This window comes from Podarcis liolepis, assembly GCF_965112155.1.
Source record: "Podarcis liolepis genome assembly, chromosome: Z".
NCBI classification, from domain to species: domain Eukaryota; kingdom Metazoa; phylum Chordata; class Lepidosauria; order Squamata; family Lacertidae; genus Podarcis; species Podarcis liolepis.
The window spans coordinates 11,050,976-11,070,665 of NC_139570.1; the positions used below are offsets into that span (position 1 = coordinate 11,050,976).

At 45.2% G+C, this 19,690-nt stretch overlaps 1 protein-coding gene across 3 annotated transcripts in view; it reads right to left on the reverse strand.

Annotated features, from left to right (window-relative positions):
• Nucleotides 1-3,089: 3,089 nt before the first annotated feature.
• CUL4B (cullin 4B) overlaps nt 3,090-19,690 on the reverse strand; it is a 34,740-nt gene continuing 18,139 nt past the window's right edge. For 2 of the 3 annotated variants that reach the window (XM_083486328.1, XM_083486326.1), the window contains 11 exons: nt 18,017-18,135; nt 17,304-17,496; nt 16,120-16,224; nt 15,536-15,646; nt 14,780-14,865; nt 14,069-14,176; nt 13,331-13,444; nt 12,149-12,254; nt 11,902-12,074; nt 7,012-7,164; nt 3,090-6,204 (listed from right to left, as the gene is read on the reverse strand). In XM_083486328.1, coding sequence (XP_083342454.1) covers nt 6,109-6,204; nt 7,012-7,164; nt 11,902-12,074; nt 12,149-12,254; nt 13,331-13,444; nt 14,069-14,176; nt 14,780-14,865; nt 15,536-15,646; nt 16,120-16,224; nt 17,304-17,496; nt 18,017-18,135 — 1,364 coding nt within the window. In that variant the 3' untranslated portion in view covers nt 3,090-6,108. The remainder of the gene's footprint in view (nt 6,205-7,011; nt 7,165-11,901; nt 12,075-12,148; nt 12,255-13,330; nt 13,445-14,068; nt 14,177-14,779; nt 14,866-15,535; nt 15,647-16,119; nt 16,225-17,303; nt 17,497-18,016; nt 18,136-19,690) is intronic. The other variant, XM_083486327.1, reaches the window with a different exon arrangement.

Genomic DNA, 19,690 nt, shown 5'->3' on the forward strand with positions numbered 1-19,690 from the left:
GCTACTGATGGACTTGCCTTTCCCTAACTTGTAAGTGTACTTTTGACAATAGATAACTCCTCACTCCAGACATTCCTTGTCTGTTAGCACCATAATAGACTGACTTGTGATGCACCAGGTATTTGGCAACAATCCCTACCCCCTACTTTTGCAGTGCCAGGCAAGCATCAACCCAGGTCTCCTATCAAGCAATGGGAAGTATTTAACAACAACTGCAAATGAGACTTTGTGACTTCATTGCATGCAGTACTGTGCTACAGCCTTTAGCCATGTAAAAGGACTATAACCACCAATGGATTCTAGCTAGTTGCCTGCAATCATTTTATTCCCTCTAGAATTTGTGATTCATGACTATGCTGAAACTCATCAGAAGTGTCATTCAGAACCACTTTCCAGTTGACTTGATCCTCTTAGGAGGCAAGGTCTGCCTTTCAGGATGATTACCAAGCTGCTGGGCTTTGCTCAGCTCTGTGACCTCAATACTCCAAGCCAGCCGGTGTCACAAAAGACTGCTGCTGGTGGTTTTTGTTAATTTCTCCTGCACATAAGTCGGGGGGGGGGGGGAGGGAGGGAGGGAAGTGGCAAGCATCCTCTGTTCAACCACACAAGAGGGCATTAAACAGAACAAAGAAAACAACTAGTCAATGGGCAGAGACCTGGTGTCATGGACTGCATGTCCCATTTCCTTAAAAGGAAAGAAAAAAGCTCAACAACTTTGACTGCCCCCCCCCTTAACAAAAATCCTGGTGATGCCCATGGTGGACTGCATGGATGCAGAGGAGTGGTGGAAGGCAGGGGAAGGCGGCTCAGAGCCAGGGGTGTGAGGTGGGAGGATCAGCGGTCAGAGGGAGAAGAGGGAGCAGATTGGGAGGAAGTGCCGTAACCTGAAGAGGCAACAGGGTTTAGTGAAGAGGAAGAGACTGGGGCACAGAGGGGTGTGATGTGGGGCCAACAGGCAGAGTGGAGGCGGGTTGCTGAAGAAGTCAGGGAATCTCATCCTAATGCAACCAGCTCCTCTTCCCCCTGGTCTCTCAGAACATGCAGAGAAATGAAGAGGGTGGTGCAAGAGGGACCAGGTGAAGGAGCATTAGAAGCCAGGGACCTTCAGTCCTCGCATCTGCCTCACTGGGGAAAGACCTACTGATAAAAGTTGCTGTTATCACTGCATTGTTTTGATTTCTTTGAATTACACAAGGGTTGGCAAGGTTTACCTTGCCTGGACCAGTTCACTCCAGCAGTCCCCTCCGTGGGCTGGATTGTGAGCATGCATGTCTGTGATTTCTGGCGCCACAGAAGGAAGTCCCCATGCTGTGCCAGTTTAGCACAGCGCGCAGGGACTCGCCAAGCGGGTAGCTCGGTTTGGGGGTGGCTCAGGGCTGGTTAAACAACCCCTGTGGGCTGCTTGTGGTTCATGGGCCTTAGGTTGCCGACCCCTGGAATAATCAATTAGCTTCACCGACACTGGGTGTTTTACTGCTGACCTGCCCAATTGTGGCTTCTGACACCTGGAGGATCACATTTGGCCCCTGGGCTTAACAAATCTTGGCTAGGTCAGCAGTTGTTGGCCCATATGGCTGGCTAACTTTAAGCAGGTGGGTGACGATGGAACCAGGTTTTTCCTGGCACAGGCATCTGTGCAGCTTTTGAAAGTTCATTTAAAAGTCTTCTCTGTATGTTACATCCAAAATACACAATGAGTGCATACTATGCCGGGACAAGGAGCCCAGGTCATTTGCTTTACCCACATTGATTTCAATCTGCAGTTGATCTTCCTGGAACTACAAAGGAACCAGCCTCAGGGGGTTCTTATAGACATAGGGAACCAACCCCATGTCTCTTCTGTCATAAGAATTACTATTATAATGGCTAGAAATGCTATGTGAAAATGCTATTTTATTGGGCTTTTGGCCTTGAAAACAGCTGTATCTAAAATCAAATTAAGTTTTGCCAGATGTTTACCCACACTAAAGCAACCTTCTTAAGAACCACCAAGGAGTGGGCAAGCAGGCCTAAAGACAGCATCAATGTGGTATGCACACCTGCACAATGGCACTGCAACAGTTTTTGGTACAGACCTCCTTGTGTCCAGCAGCCAAGAAAGGAGGGCAATTTTACAAGGCTATACAAGTTCTAAGAATAAGACAAAACTTGAGTCACATGTGCATGGCACTTGTGCATGGCACATGCAACTCTGGAATGCGAGTGCCCCCCTTTCCAATTCCTTCTGCAACAAAGCTGTCTGCAGTGGCGTAGCGTGGGGGGTGCCAGGGGTGCCAGCCGCACCGGGCGCAACATTTGGGGGGGCGCGTTTGGCCGGCCCTCCTCGAGGAAGCAGGAACCCCACTGTCCTCGGACCTCCTCCGAAGGCTGGTGGTGGGGCGGAGAGACCTTCTCCCCGCACCAGCCTTCGGAAGGCTGCTCCGAAGCCTGGCGGTGGGGCGGAGAGACGTTCTCCCCGCGTCAGCCTTCGGAAGGATGCTCCACAGCCTGGCGGTGGGGCGGAGAGACCTTCTCCCCGCGCCAGCCTTCGGATGGCTGTCCTGAAGACTTGTGGTGGGAGCAGTGGCATAGCGTGGGGGGTGCAGGGGGGCCTGCTGCACCTGGCGCAACATCTGGGGGGGCGCGGAAGAGACTTGAGTGCTAAAATCCACGGGTTAGGGGGCGCAAATTACTTGCCTTGCCCCGGGTGCTGAGAACCCACGCTACGCCACTGGCTGTCTGACATTACTTCCCAAAGTGGTAAACTACAGTTGACCCTTCCCCTTGAAACTAGTATCAAATTTTGGCTTGCAATTCTGGTTTGGTGGGAAGGAAGCACAAACCATAATCTGGTAGCTTGGATTGAGCAGCAAACTATGGTTTGGTCTGAAGAGGGAAGTACAGGGGAAGAGGGCAGGAAAGTGTGTGTGAAGCTGAAACTTACATGTAATGCCAAACTAGTTTAAGTGCTTTCTTTGGGTTGGTCCAGGTGCAACTTTTTTGGCTGTGAAAATTCTTACGAATTTGTAAGTGGTCAAGAGAAAACAACACATTTTAACACTCCCAAATGTACATGGCACACATTTCATACCACATGACAAAATGAAGAGTTTAGCAACACAAAACTGTTTATTATTTATTAAATGACACAAAATACCTAGATAACAGACTCACTCTTTTTAAAGGACACATATTTACATTATTTACCAAAGGAAAGACTTGCTGTACCCATCCACTGACTTTGAAATTTTCACTTTTTTTTTTGCACTGAAGGATGCAATGCCCCATTTGCAGACCTGTGTATGTAGAACATTTTTTTTTTTGAAGAACAGGTTATTTCTCCCTCCCACAAATGTGTGCCTCCTTCCACAACCCAACTCCAAAGGTATTCTTCTGAATAACTTCTTTATACAAAAAGTATATTACATTTTTGAATGCTGCTGTACTCTTAGAACTTTAAAGTGTGTTTAAAAGGAGGAAATGCTCAAAAATGAAAGTTATACTTTAAGAATGCACAAAACCAAAAACATTTTGTCTTAAAAAGAAAGTTACGACAGATGCTCTGCTTTGGAAAAGTTAAGAGACCAGGACACACATATATATACACACAAACAGAAAAATAAGCATCTGAAAGAGATCAGGAAAGTAAAGCCATAGCTAACGTAAGTTTTTTTAAATTCTACTTTTTAAAAAGTTTACCATATATACTTTGGCACCTTTTTGTAAGCTAGAGAACAAAACAATCTTTACAACACATTTGCCATTAGTTTTGAAACAAAATGGTCACGGTTTTCTTTAAAATGTATTTAAATCAGAAAGAAAGAAAAAATAATTCATTTTGTATGGTATAAAGTTTTTTGTGTTTTTTTTTTACAAATCCCCCAAACAAAAATATTTGTCAGAATAAATTTGCAGTTTTTAAAAGAAATGCAACTGCTTTGAACTGCACACAACAGAGGAAGATCTGAAAATGTCTGGCCAGACAGACTGTTTGGGTCGCAGTCTAACCCCACTGCAAGAAAATGTATTTATATATATCTATTATAAATATCTTTATGGCTCAATAAAGCAGGCACATGATTCCAGCAAAAAACAGGAAAAAGAAAAAAGTTGCTGGAGAATATGGCTGGAAAGTAGTTTTTGCCATAGCTCAATATCAATTACTGGAAGATAGGGAAAGTGACTTAGTAATTTAGTAATGCTCACTGGGGAAAAAAATGTGAAGCAAAGGCATAGTTTGTTAGTTTTCTTATTTGTTCATATTTTAACACACTGCTTCTGGAAAATGTTTTTTGCAGAAATGTGACAATTGAATGGATCACAATCACAATTTTGGGCACATTTCAGAATAGGATTAAGGTGCAGTTTCCAAAGAACTTACCCCAGATAAGAGTTTGCTCTAGTTGAAATTCTCTTTTAAAAGGAATTATTTCCTTCTCCAAAAGGCATTCAAATCACAAATTTGTATCAGGCACACCAAATTGTACAGCAGCTTTCATTTCCATCCACTCCCCATTGTGAACTCCTCCTAAGTTTATTTTCTATAAATAATGCTCATTCTGGGGGACACTTTTGAGAAACATCACATATAAGTGGAGCAAGGATGGCAACAGCAGAAGAGGCATCCTGCAGCTGACGCAGAACAATCTTTAAAAGCACATCGTGTGATGAATTCTTAGTTACCGTCTCCCCAAGATTTCCCAAACCTCACTTGATCTAGTAATATTACTCTGTAAATGGCAGGCTCTTGTACTTAAAATGGGTCTGTTTTGCTGTAAGCATTGCCCTTTCCTAGGTGACCAGGGCAGAATCTGAAGATAAGCCGTCAAAAGATTTTCTGGCTTAAGTAGTTGTGGGGAGCTTTGGGAAGTCAGCTCTGGTGAGCTGTAACTGTTATCAATACTGTGTCATGCTCAGTATAGAATTGCTCAGCTTTTGTTAATCAGGAGCACTCCCAACAGAAGCCTGAAGAGAAACCATGAGAACAAAAACAAATTTAACAAACAACATTCAGAAAAGTTGAGCTTCAAAAACAATGTAACACACAAAAGAAGGTCGAGGATATGATTATTCCCCCACCCCTGCAGCCAAGCTAATGTTGACCCATTCGTGGGTATAAAGGTTTGGGGGTGGGGTGGGGGTGAAGGTTGCTCCAAAGTCAGAAAGAGGCTTCAATGCCCTTGTTGCCTTTCCCAACTTCCTGGTATCTTCTGAGGGTTGTGCAATACTTGAAGAAGACTAGCTTTCTAGATTCTTTGCAGCTATACAGTTAAGGAGAGCCTGGGAAGCCTGGCAGATTGATTCAAGGCACAATGCAGCTGACATTAGATGCATCTCTACAAAAAAGCCGTCTAGATTCCTGGCCCAATAGGAAGCCCCATAGGATTCTGCAAAGGATGAAACCCCCTGCTTTTTGTTCTTGTAGTGCTTACGTAAAGACAGAGGGAATCCCAAACCAACAACTGTGGTATTATAAATTTCTGAGTATACAGTGTTAACGTTTTCTTCTTTGCAATACTAAAAAAATGTATTTTACTAATACTAAAATACATTAATAATGTTTTTTTATTTGTTTGAAGGCAACGAGCAAAGGGAGCATCAGTAGTTTTAACCCCTGCACTTTCAAGGTTGCACAAATCCAAGCATGGGGTGCCACAACAACGAACAGTATCAGCCTTACTTGTGCATTCACAGGAGTGTAATTTTATTTCCAAAGAAATAAAAACTTGGGTGAACGTGAGATTGGCCTTTGTTATTCAGAGTGATAGTGAAATCAATACTTTGGCTGTTTATTATCAAACCCTTAAAAAGGGCTTCCCTTTAGACCAAGGACCCAATGGAACCACAAAGACCAGATACTTCCATACAGTTTTCTGCACACCATACTGAATATCATGCGAAGAGTTCAACAGCATTCTTCTGAAAATGTAAATACCAAAATGGGCATGTGAAAATCAATTGAAATGCCCACTCTACTATACCCCCACCCCACCCCTTGTGTTGCTTCCATTCAGCCACTGGTAGTAGAAAAAGTTAATTTAATGGGATCAACAGGTTTGCTTATCCGTCAGCAACCAAGTAGAACATCAAGTGTGCAGAAAAGGAAAGAAAGAAAGGCCCATTGTGTGTTTACGCAATGTAGTTGTACTGGTTCGGGTTCTCCTTGTCTCTTTCCATGTAGTCTCTGTCAATCAACGACTCTATTCTCTTCTTAAGGTCCGCAGGCTGTGAAAGCAATTCAGGAAGTCAGCAACCATCTTTTAATCATGGTAGTATTAAAATATGTATATAATGATCATTCAGTTTTTACATATTAGTGTACTAATTCAATTCCTTCACACGGGTGCAAAGGTTTATAAACAGAAAGAAATTAAGATTCACAACACAGGTGGACTTTGGACATGCACTTTACTGCATCTACAAAATCTTCCTATTTTAATAACACATAGCATATAGGCATATGTTCTGAGTGCTGAAAGCTCACAGTCTTCCTAACTTATCCTATACTGGAATTCTTTATCATTTGCTGACTAAATCTTCTGGTTTTGCTATACTAAAGGTAAAGGTAAAGGGACCCCTGACCATTAGGTCCAGTCACGGACAACTCTGGGGTTGTGGCACTCATCTCGCTTTATTGGCCGAGGGAACTGGCGTACAGCTTTCGGGTCATGTGGCCAGCATGACTAAGCCGCTTCTGGCGAACCAGAGCAGCGCATGGAAACGTCGTTCACCTTCCCGCTGGAGTGGTACCTATTTATCTTCTTGCACTTTGTGCTTTCAAACTGCTAGGTTGGCAGGAGCAGGGACCCAGCAACGGGAGCTCACCCTGTTGCGGGGATTCGAACTGCGACCTTTTGATTGACAAGCCCTAGGCTCTGTGGTTTAACCCACAGCGCCACTGGCATCCCTTTTTGCTACACTGGACATTCTCAAAAACAAAACTATTTTTCACTTGAAAGTTCTGTAACAAGCAGAGAATTTGCAGGACTAATTTTGCTGCCTATAGTTTAAGAAAGAACACCCATACTCTACCTTTACTGGGAATTTAAGCTGGTTGTATACTTCAGACACGAGCAGATTGTGGCTCAAAGTCTTGCGCATTTTCATGATTCTCACAATTGCAGCATCAATTTGGTACTGACGATCCTGAAAGACTCTCTCTGTAGTGCTTGCTTGTTCTTCCACCTGCAGGAGCAGGACATTTGGAAAAGAAAGCATATCAGAAATAGAGAAAGTTTTTACTATGTCAACTCTAAAGTGAATGGATTAATTTAAATCAGCCATTAATTTGGGGTGGGTAGATGAAATTACATTGGTGTTCCACGAGGTACTACTTCCGATAAGAAAGGCCACCCCCCTAAACCTGAATATCCTAAATATATCTTTGTATTCCAAGTCACCTGCTTCTACACAAGCCATCTCTGTTCATCAAGTTAATTATTTGGGTGTCGCCATTTAGAAGTCAGGCAGGCAGGCAGGCAGGCAGGCAGGCAGGCAGGCAGGCAGGCAGGCAGGCAATGACTAATAATTAGGATCTCTCAGGAGGAGAATCCTACCTTTGAAATACCTTTCCCATAACTGTATATGCCTATTATCCTGCATTTTAAGCACCAGTTTGAAAAGCTGTTATTTGTTCAGGCCTTTGCAATAGTATTTAAATGCTGATTATTGTATATCTGGCTAAGAACAAACAGGAGTCCTGCTAGATCATACCCAAGGTCTAGCTGACCCAGCAATCTGTTCTTGCAGTGGTGAACTGGACACCATTGAGAAGCTTATAGCAGGGCATGAGCACAACAGCCCTCAGCCATTCATAGTCCAACATCTGGTGTTCAGTAGCACCCTCTCTACAATACTGGAACAGGTACATGGCCATCATTACTAGTAGCCATTGATAACCTATTCCTCCATTGATTTGTCTAAGCCCTCTTTAAAGCCATCCAAACTGGTGACTACCGTTACATTGATTCAAATGTTTTAGTGTTTTATGACTTCTATAGCTTTAAAAAAACAACAACTGCCCTGTTTGCTTTCATTTTTAAATGGTAAAGCTGCATGGAAAGTGATTTTTTTTTTTTACATTAAATAAATATTAAGTCTTTTTGCTGGGGTGCGGGCAGTGTCAATGAGAAGAATGCACATTTTGTAACACCAACAGCAACTGAAAAACTGTGTGGGGAGTAAGACCTGGTGGCTCAGAGGAAGCTCTGATTTAAACATTTGCGATGAAACATAATTTCCACCCTCTTCCTGGTCATCTTTTAGAGGGCGTTTAGCAGCAGGAAGGAAATGGAAATGAACCAGTACAGTGGTACCTCTGGTTGCGGACGGGATCCGTTCCAGAACTCTGGTCTGGCCCCAAGGTTTCCGCAGCTGGAGGGACCACTTCTGCACAGGCGTGGCGGCAAACCACTTCTACGCGAGCGAGAAACACTTCCAGGTTTGCCGCTTTCGCAACCTCAAGTTTACGTTAGCTGAGGGTAATGTAAGCCGAGGTGCTACTGTATATTATAAGAATAAGCTATAGCCAGCAAGCCACCCAGCAAGGAATTGATGGCAATGAATAATTCAACCAGTAAGCATGCAATGTACCGTATTTTTCGCACCATTGGACGCACTTTTTTACTCTTAAAAAGTAAGGGGAAATGTCTGTGCGTCCTATGGAGCGAATGTGTGGTCCCTGGGGCCAAATTGTCGGAGTGCGGCACACTCTTGGACTGGTCTTTGGTAGTGGTGGTGGAGCCGCGCTCCCCTGCCGGCAGCCTCGGCTTCCCTCTGCCGCCCTAGGAAGCTTTGGAGCAAGGGGAGGGCTGTGCGCCGCTGCCCCACACTCCTGGGCTGCTGAATGGGGGCGGGGGGGGGAGAGCCGCGCTCCCCTGCTGGCAGCCTCGGCTTCCCCCTGCAGCCCCGGGAAGCTTTGGAGGAACGGGAGGGCTTTGCGCCCATCCCCCGCGCTTTTGGGCTGTTGAATGGGGGAGGTGGGGAGAGCCTCGCTTGTCTGCCGGCAGCCTCGGCTTCCCTCTGCAGCCCCGGGAAGCTTTGGAGCAAGGGGAGGGCTGTGCGCCCCTGCCCCACACTCCTGGGCTGCTGAATGGGGGCGGAGGAGAGAGCCGCGCTCATCTGCCGGCAGCCTCGGCTTCCCCCTGCAGCCCCGGGAAGCTTTGGAGGAACGGGAGGGCTGTGCGCCCCTGCCCCACACTCCTGGGCTGCTGAATGGGGGCGGAGGGGAGAGCTGCGCTCATCTGCCGGCAGCCTCGGCTTCCCCCTGCAGCCCCGGGAAGCTTTGGAGCAAGGGGAGGGCTGTGCGCCCCTGCCCCACACTCCTGGGCTGCTGAATGGGGGCGGAGGGGAGAGCTGCGCTCATCTGCCGGCAGCCTCGGCTTCCCTCTGCAGCTTTGGAGCAACGGGAAGGCTGTGCGCCCATGCCCCACGCTCCAGGGCTGCTGAATGGGGGTGGGGGGATGCTGCTCTGCCAGCAGCCTGCCCTTTCCCTCAAGGTTTGGAGCAGTGGGCAGGCTGTGCGCCCATGCCCCACGCTCCAGGGCTGCTGAATGGGGGTGGGGGGATGCTGCTCTGCCAGCAGCCTGCCCTTTCCCTCAAGGTTTGGAGCAGTGGGCAGGCTGTGCGCCCATGCCCCACGCTCCAGGGCTGCTGAATGGGGGTGGGGGGATGCTGCTCTGCCAGCAGCCTGCCCTTTCCCTCAAGGTTTGGAGCAGTGGGCAGGCTGTGCGCCCATGCCCCACGCTCCAGGGCTGCTGAATGGGGGTGGGGGGATGCTGCTCTGCCAGCAGCCTGCCCTTTCCCTCAAGGTTTGGAGCAGTGGGCAGGCTGTGCGCCCATGCCCCACGCTCCAGGGCTGCTGAATGGGGGTGGGGGGATGCTGCTCTGCCAGCAGCCTGCCCTTTCCCTCAAGGTTTGGAGCAGTGGGCAGGCTGTGCGCCCATGCCCCACGCTCCAGGGCTGCTGAATGGGGGTGGGGGGATGCTGCTCTGCCAGCAGCCTGCCCTTTCCCTCAAGGTTTGGAGCAGTGGGCAGGCTGTGCGCCCATGCCCCACGCTCCAGGGCTGCTGAATTGGGGTGGGGGGGTGCTCCTCTGCCAGCAGCCTGCCCTTTACCTCAAGGTTTGGAGCAGTGGGCAGGCTGTGCGCCCATGCCCCACGCTCCAGGGCTGCTGAATTGGGGTGGGGGGGTGCTCCTCTGCCAGCAGCCTGCCCTTTCCCTCAAGGTTTGGAGCAGTGGGCAGGCTGTGCGCCCATGCCCCACGCTCCAGGGCTGCTGAATGGGGGTGGGGGGATGCTGCTCTGCCAGCAGCCTGCCCTTCCCCTCAAGGTTTGGAGCAGTGGGCAGGCTGTGCGCCCATGCCCCACGCTCCAGGGCTGCTGAATGGGGGTGGGGGGATGCTGCTCTGCCAGCAGCCTGCCCTTTCCCTCAAGGTTTGGAGCAGTGGGCAGGCTGTGCGCCCATGCCCCACGCTCCAGGGCTGCTGAATGGGGGTGGGGGGATGCTGCTCTGCCAGCAGCCTGCCCTTCCCCTCAAGGTTTGGAGCAGTGGGCAGGCTGTGCGCCCATGCCCCACGCTCCAGGGCTGCTGAATGGGGGTGGGGGGGTGCTCCTCTGCCAGCAGCCTGCCCTTTACCTCAAGGTTTGGAGCAGTGGGCAGGCTGTGCGCCCATGCCCCACGCTCCAGGGCTGCTGAATGGGGGTGGGGGGATGCTGCTCTGCCAGCAGCCTGCCCTTTCCCTCAAGGTTTGGAGCAGTGGGCAGGCTGTGCGCCCATGCCCCACGCTCCAGGGCTGCTGAATGGGGGTGGGGGGGTGCTCCTCTGCCAGCAGCCTGCCCTTCCCCTTAAGGTTTGGAGCAGTGGGCAGGCTGTTCACTGAGAGAGGGGAGGACGAAGAGGAAGGGGGACCAAGAAGCTGGGTGAAGGGAGATGAGGTACCATAGGTTGCCGTGAGTGGAGAGTCATGGTAGAGGGCAAAGGAGAGGGAGCAGTGAAGGGGAGAAATTGTAGACGTCACCTGAGGAGTTTGGGTGAAAGGGATGGAGTGGAGGAGGCTGGAAAAGGGGACTGTTCTGCTGGGGGGGGGGGGAGAAAAATGTGGGGAAAAGGAAAGCCTCCCAAGCCTGCTACTGAGAAGCTCTGCTTGGCTGTTTCTTGACTGTAATTCAAGTAAAGGGAATGTTTGCGAGCAGCTGGCAGGCTGTTCGCTGAGAGAGGGGAGGAAGAGGATTGAGAGGAAAAAATGTGGCATTAGCAATGCTTTGGATGGATACGAAGATGGTATTTTACATGAAGATAGCGAAGAAAGTGATGTCTCTGACTGTGAGCAACTGAGCTTCATAAATTCTGACTTTAGCAGTGATGAGTTCTTGGGATTCACATAAGACTAGAAGAGTACTCAAACCTTAAAGTCTCTCTTCATTTGTTAATGACAGTGATGATGGTTCTTAATGCATTGTTGACTGCTGTTCACTTTACATGGCTGTAATGTGATTCTGATATACCAGTTGTTTATTAAATACAGTAGTTTATACAACATTTGATTCAGAATATTTTTTCCTTGTTTTCCTCCTCTAAAAACTAGATGCGCCCTATGGTCGGGTGCGTCCAATGGAGCGAAAAATACGGTAAATAGATGCTTTGCCAAACACTAGGAAAATGAAAATCTAATTTAATGTAAAAGACAGCTTTCGTTTGTAATGAGTCAAGAGCAAGTGTCTTAATGTCCCAAGCTCAGAAAAAAGAAGTTTGTGTAACCCCTCCCTCTGGCATATCAAATAGCTCCTGATGACTCAGCAGCATAAATGGAAAGCTGGAGTCAACACAGCTGCCACTGATCTGCTTCTGGGTGATTTAGGCCACTGATCAAGCGACCAGAAAACATATGTTAGTAATCTGAAGGGGGTTGGGGGAAACAGGTACCGTTTCTTTCATCTGGATCTGATTGATTTTTATCCTGAATAGCTTATGCCTGAAGTCATCATTGCAGGTAAATTTGTCACCATCTTCCACATCTTTGCCTTTGGGGCTTTTTGTTAGCACTCTGGCCTTGCCACAGGCTAGTGACTGGAGGGTTCGTCGGAGCTCTCCATCCTCTAGAATAGAAAGGAGATGGTTTAGTTTTTTAGTCACTAGTACTCAGAAACAACAAGGAGCATCCAATACTAACCTATTCCAGTAGCTTGTTTTATCTCCTCTAAACTGAATTCTTCACCTTCGTTAAACATAAGCAGCACTAAAGTCTGGAATAATGAAACCTGCAGCTCCTTTTTCCCCTGTCAGAAAAAAAAGAATGATAAAAACATTTCTGCATTTCCTTAGAAAACTTAAGAAATTTCTTTAATGATAGTTCTATATGCATGCAGAGGGAAGTCCTACAGCTTGCAGAAATAACATCCATTCTGCAGAAAAGGAAATATTATCCACATGACAACTGTGTTGTCTTTAGAGCAAAGTACTTAATGCCCTATGAAGACATAATGTGTAACTATGGTTTGCCTTCCTTAAATATGTATCTGAAACACTTAGACCAGTTTAGGATTGGCTATGAATGTGATTGTGAAATTGCAGACAGTCTGAATTAACAATGCTGAAATCTATACCGAGCAAACCCTCGTTAGGACAGTTTCCCCGATTCTCCAGCTAATATGTTTCTGTTTCCCTGTTTCCAGGCTTAATTCAAAGTGCTGGTTTCAGCCTAATAAAATCCTTTTACAACTTGGAAACCAATACAAGTCTATGCTCATCCAGGGTTCAACCCCCCACAAATATATTTATACTTATATTTGGGAGGGAAATGACCCTAACTCAATACTTTTGATGGATCATGGAAAGCCTTGTTCTTGTGGGTATTCACCAAAATATGGGCATTTCATCCAAAGATGGCACAGGATGTTGGTGGCAGAACTGATGACGAAAAGAAAGCACATTACAGTGGTACCTCGCAAGACGAATGCCTCGGAAGACGAAAAACTCACAAGACGAAAGAGTTTTTCATTTTTTGAGTTGCTTCGCAAGACAAATTTCCCTATGGGCTTGCTTCACAAGACAAAAACGTCTTGCAAGCTTGTTTCCTTTTTCTTAAAACCACTTGAAGAGGTGCAGTTGCGACTTGACCGTGCTTCGCAAGACGAAAAATTCGCAAGATGAAAAAACTCGCAGAACGAATTGATTTCGTCTTGCGAGGCACCACTGTAAATGAAATAAGGCAGAAATGGTTCAATAAAGCTGAACAAAAGCCAGAAACCAATTTTAAAAAATGGGATTGATCACTTAAAAAGACCTGTTACATTCCACATTTACTAAATGACTTCAATGAGTGATTAACACTATACTGGTAAGAAAACATTACCTCTTTAAATTCTGCTTTGAGTACACAGTGTCCTAGTGTTGATTGCCACTGAAGTTTTCTGCCACTGTGCTTTCCCAGATAAAATGTCTTGAATATCTCTTGCAGTTTCACCATCTGAAGAGAAGAGAAATATGAGCTTAAAGTTGAAATGATCAACCACTATTTCCTTATTTCTGCCCTCCCCCCCACCCCCACCCCCACTTTTTGACTGCTTATATGAAAAGGCTCTATCACTATTATATTTGTACCACGAAACTTTATACTCAAGTCATTTTAATACCAGCATTTTATAACCAAAAGGGTTTAAGATTAGAATTAGTTTCTAATTTTCAGTTAAGGACTGCTAGTTTCAACTAAGTGAATCTTTATTGTGCCACAGCTTCTTAAGAGAATTATTTAATAAAGTCACCTCTATCCCAAATTGTTTAAATATACTTTTTTTTAAAAGTGCAAGAAGCTTCAACTCTTCTTTAAGTTTTGTATATTTATTTTTGCTGCTACAAAGGGAGAGGCTCCCAAATTACTTACTTAACCTATTTAATTTAAATAATCACCCCTCAAAATATCCAATCTAAAGCTTGATGCGATCTCAGACATTTCTTGGCCATCTTCCAGCTTTCTAATTATTAGGTAACTAATGTTTAATTTTAACTTAACTTAAACTAAGTTTATAGTCATCAGCATCAAAGAAGGGCAATAAATTTATTTGATTTTGGAAGTGTTGTTCAGCTATCTTACCTCTGGTGGCAAGTGCACCTCCATAGGCACATAGGTTGGCCAATAACCCATAGTCAAGATGTTCACGGTGAGTTCAATGTTACCAGGTACATTCTGATTTTGCATATACTACAACAGAATTAAATGGACAGAATTGCCATACAGAACTACAAACAAGCTACAGGCATTATTAGCCATTCACCCACTCCATATTTAGATCCTATCCTTTCTCCAAGGAGCTCAGAGTGGCAGAAATCAACTCCCACCTCCCCAATCACCTTCAAACTAACAGAGATGGAAACTGGGCATAGGTCACCCTGTAAATTTCATGAAATTGAAACCCAGATTTTTCAAGCTGAATTTCCTTATCTACTGCTACATCATACTAGATCCAACAAAAAACAAAAATCCTTAACAGCATTACAAATTTGGCATGCAGAAGCCAAAATGTGTTGATGGAACTAAAGTATGAGTAGTTCAGTTGGTAGAGCATGAGACTCTTAATCCCAGGATTGTGCGTTCAAGTCCCACATTGGGCAAAAGATTCCTGGATTGAAGGGGGGTTGGACTAGATGACCCTTGTGGCCCCTTCCATCTCTACAATTCTATGAGAGGCAGGTATGCGTGTTGTGAGAAAGCAAAGCAAGAGGGAGTCCTTGCAATGTCCTTTTCAGATGTAACTGAACACAAGCGGATAATGATGAAATAAGGATGGCCACTTTGTACCCATACCTGCTTAAACTGTATCATGATGTCTTTAGAAAGCTCCATGTCTTTAAACATTCCTTCAAGTTTACTGGTGAAAGCAGCTCCACATTCTACAAAAGGACAGTTGTGTATTGAAGTTGCAGTTAGGAATTTTGTCACTGTCAACAAGTGACTAAGAGCGCATCATTAACAAGAGGGCAGAGATATATTTTCTGTTTCAGTTCAAGTTGAAGATAAGGGCAGTATTGCAGTGCTGCTCAGGAGTGGCTGGTTCGGTGGCCACTGCTGCAGATTGGTTCTGCTGGTGTTCCCTCATTACTCTGTCCTAGTAAGGCAGCAGTGACACTGTCTTTCAGGAATCCTTCGCGCATGACATTGTTTTTCTATACAGTGGTACCTCGGGTTACATACGGTTCAGGTTATATACACTTCAGGTTACAGACCCCGGTAACCCAGAAATAGTACATCGGGTTATGAACTTTGCTTCAGGATGAGAACAGAAATCGTGCTCCAGGGGCGTGGCGGCAGCGCAATGCCCCGTTAGCTAAAGTGGTACTTCGGGTTAAGAACAGTTTCAGGTTAAGAACGGGCCTCCGGAACAAATTACTTAACCTGAGGTACCACTGTACAGGAATATGCTCTGTGCAGGAAAAAGGTATGCACATCACAACGGCTAAAGAATACTCAAGTGACTTATTGTACAAAAACATACATTGGGGATTTCCTATGAAAAGTATACACAGAAGAAATTAGCAGAGGATAAAACAAAAAAAACCTTACCATGTTTGAGCTTGGAAAGCATAGATTTTTCAGCATCGACTGATGCACTTTTGCCGACTAATAGCCGCTTTGCTAAATCTTTTTTGTAAAAGGCCTCAAAAACATCTTTTCCTGTAGAAGAGAAGCAGATTTAAAGCTCCTTTCCAAGTACATGTTCTCCAGAGGGGAACCCTGAAGCTCCCCTCATTCCAAACAGGTCTAGGGGCTTGATAGATTATTTTGAGATGGCAGAGAGATTCAGTGGAAGGTTTGACCCAACCTTCTTATTATTTCCTCAGGGTGGCTCTATGCTAGAACCAGTTGCTATCTATGCATTCCGACCCACCAAATTTAACAACACAAATAGTTTACAGATTCATTTTTAAAAATCGATGTGCGTAGTTCCTGTGGGTTGAGGCAATGAACCCGAGTTATGCAATCTTGAGTATTTAATTAATTCTGGTTCCTGCAGACCTAAACCCCAAAACAAGCTGAGAGAATAACAGTCTTATTCTCATTCATTAAGTCTTAGTCAGCATTATTGGGCCTATATTTTTTGCGGATATGCATGGGTGCCTAATGTAAAGAAGAAGACCAAGTCTTACCATAAATAAACCTAAATATAATCATAATTTTATCCAACATCTTTTCGAGCTCTTCATCAGTAGCCTCTTTGTTACCTGCACGAAGCTTTGAATCCACATACTTAGCTGAAGAAACACAAAACCAAAAAGGAAGAGATAGATCTCAGTAGGAACTCCTAAATCAATTCTTAGTTTATTCTTGACTAGGCTAGTGTTCTATAACCTCTACTGGCTCATTGTCAGTTCTAACAGAAAAGAAGTGTCATGCCAGCAACAGCCTTAGCATCTACCAAATGTGACATCACTGTGGAAAGCAAAAGGGAACTAAAAACTCTGAGCATTCAAAACTACCATCTTCTCCAGCCTACCTTGCTGCTCCTAAGTACAGTGGCACCTCTGGATGCGAACAGGATCCGTTCCGGAGCCCCGTTTGCATCCTGAGCAGAATGCAACCCGCGTCTGCATGGGTCGTCTGTGCATGAGTGAGCGGCGAAACCCAGAATTAGCCCGTTCCGTTACTTCCAGGTCACCGCGGAATGCAACCCGAAAACGCTCAACCTGGAGCTACTTTAACCCGAGGTATGACTGTATGACCAATTCTTAAATATCAGGTCTGATTGGAAGTCAGCCCTCTTATTCCCTCTCACAGCCAAGGGGCTGCAAAACTCCATCAGAGGAACTAGACTGACCGAGAACCAAACTCAGAAATACAACCTTGCACAAGGTATCTGCTAGCTATAATAAGTATTTCACTAGACTATAATTGTGCCAGCTGTGATTATATGAATGTTTCCAGGAGTACTGGAGTTGCTGTCCAAGTTGGTTGCTGTCTTCTATCACTTGCCTTTTCTCCAAACTAAAGAGCCCCAAATGTTGTAATCTTTTCTCAAAGGGGAGTTACTGCATCCCCTTGATCATCTTGGTCACCCTTTTCTGAATTCTTTCCGGTTTCATAATATCCTTTTTGAGGCAAGGGAATGAGAATTGTACAGGGCATTCCAAGTGTGGTTGCTCCATATATTTGTGTAACGGCACTATAGTATTAGCAGCAGCTTTGTTTTGGATGCCTAATGATTACTAGCATGCAATTCATCTTTTTTACATGGTTCAGCATCTTCACTGAGCTTTCCACTACCATCTTGAGACTATTATTAGTAGGAGTCTTAATAAGTTGAAATAACAAGAAGAAGAAGAAGAACTACCACCTATAAGCTCAGCTGGTTTATTTGGTCTTTTGTTGATGAAGGTCTCAAAGGCTTCTTTCATGGCATTAACAAACTTCTCGTTCTTCAAAAAGCAAATGTCAATTATATGATCAACTTTATCCTTGAAGTCTAGTAGCTCTTGTACCATGGTTTTGTCTTTTTCTGGATTGATTACTATGGTGCTGCCGAATGCCTGCGAAGGAGGAAAGTTATTTATCACACACTTGTGCTGGATGCCACATATAGTTCGAACAAGATCCAGTGCGTAAGGACACACATTGCGTGCTTTACACAAAAGCAGTATGCACTAATCAATTTATTGCCTATTTCATTACACCCTGCCCTTTATTCAAGGAGCTCAAGGTGGTGTACATGGTTCCTACACCCCCATTTAATTACCACAACAACTCAATGAAGCTGGTACAAAGTCAGCCAGGGAAGCTTTATGTTAACCCATGAAGATTTTCAGAATGTTAAGTCAAGAAAGGGAATGAAATGGATCCAATCGAGATGACGGCTCCCCACTGTGCTCACAACAATGTTGATGCAAACTTGTTCAGCCTATATTTTAGAAAACTATGGTGACAGCTTAGCCACATGATTTGTCATATATGGCTTATAAACCAAGATTTTGCAGACATCTTTCCCCACCTCAATAAATTTAAGACTTGCTCCTCCAAGTTAACTTTTCGAAATAAGTCACATATTGATACCTTTATATATTCAATCCATTGCTGCAAGAGAGCTTGCACTCCATTTTTCACCCTACTGAACAACTGATACAATAGAGACAAATCCTGAATTCGATTTTCATCCAAAAGGTGATTTAAACCTGCAAGATAAAAATGTGTTACTAATTACTCCAAATGAAACAAATGCGACCGAGAATATTTAAGAAACTACAGGTCTAAAAGGTGGGAGAAGACTGAAAGTGAGACAACAGATGAATTGAGAAACCACATTGGATGAGAGAGTTTTCAGAAGTGAAGGTCTTAAATCTATTGCTGAGGCTGCTGCTCCTGCCACATGATTTCTAGTGAAGAATGGGTTTTTTATCATTAAAATGGGATAACATTGAAAAAATGGTGGCAAGGAGAATAACAATGTACACTTTCACAAACTCCTAGGATAAAGGATGGGATAAAGCAAAACAAACACTTCCATTCTGCACAGCTAGAGGGAGCAATTTCAGTGCTTTCACACACCCCATAATAGTAAGCAAAATGTGATTTTAAAAACACCTCCTTTCCCTCCAACAGCTTTGGCACAATAATGGCAGCATTCCTGATGTTGCTCTAGAGTCTCGTGGACAATGCTTCTGTCTGTATCTCATGCACCCAACTCCCACCAATATGGGTTACAGACTCTCTGGTAATCCTATGTTAACTGCCCTTCAGGAAAAGCATATTTCATTCTCTTTGAAAAGCATGGTGTCTTAAGCATAATGACCATTTTAAAAGGCAAGAAAGCAAAACGTTTAGTTTATCTCACCTATCCCTTGTCTTCCACTGTAAGTTGACATCCATATTGCCTTGAAACTCTTAATGCCAGATAGGGTTGACAAATCTTATTGGACAACCTATACCCAAACTTTCTCTTTTTCTGTTCCTAGGAATATTATGTTTTCATTCTGATACACATCTGAAGGCACTACAGTGGCTCCTTACCTGCAATGAGGACAGGACTTGCAAGCAGGGGCATAGCAAGGGGTGTGTGGTGAATGCAGTCTGCCCTGGGTGCCATCAGGAGGGGGGCGGGTGACAAAATGCTGGCTGAACTCATCTCTGAATTTGTACTTGAGGCGAAGGGTGCACATGCAATTACCTCGAGGAACCGAGTGGGGTTGAGACTGAGTTGCATCAGGCGCTGTCGGCCAGGCCAGGCCCTGCTCTGCCTGGCTATGCCCCGCCCTCGTACGGCTAGGAACTGAGCGGGGTTGAGTTGTATTGCATCCCCTTCGCACCTCCATAGCCAGGCCCTGCTCTCCCTGCCTGAACACGTGCTGGGATGGGCCCCTGCGATAGAGGGGTGCCACCGCCTACTCCACCTGTGTGCCCTGCTCTGCGCTTCTGGGGACACTGGCGTTGGTCCAGTAGAGATGGGGAGCCCAATGTTGCCAGCAGCGGGGGGCGGGGCTCAAGGCAAGCACCAATGGTATATTTGCCTGTTGATGTGACATTCAGACTAAAAATTAACTGAAACCCATTCTTTATTTATTACCTTCAACTGGATTTATAACTGGATTGTGAATACACCTTGGCTGGAGTGGTTTAAAGAAGATTGAGTTTGTTTTCAAAGAATTCTTATAGATAAAGTGGAATTTTAAAGTTTGGAACAGACTAGAGTACAGGAAAGTACAGGAAGTGGTGTTCCCTGGGAAAGCAGCC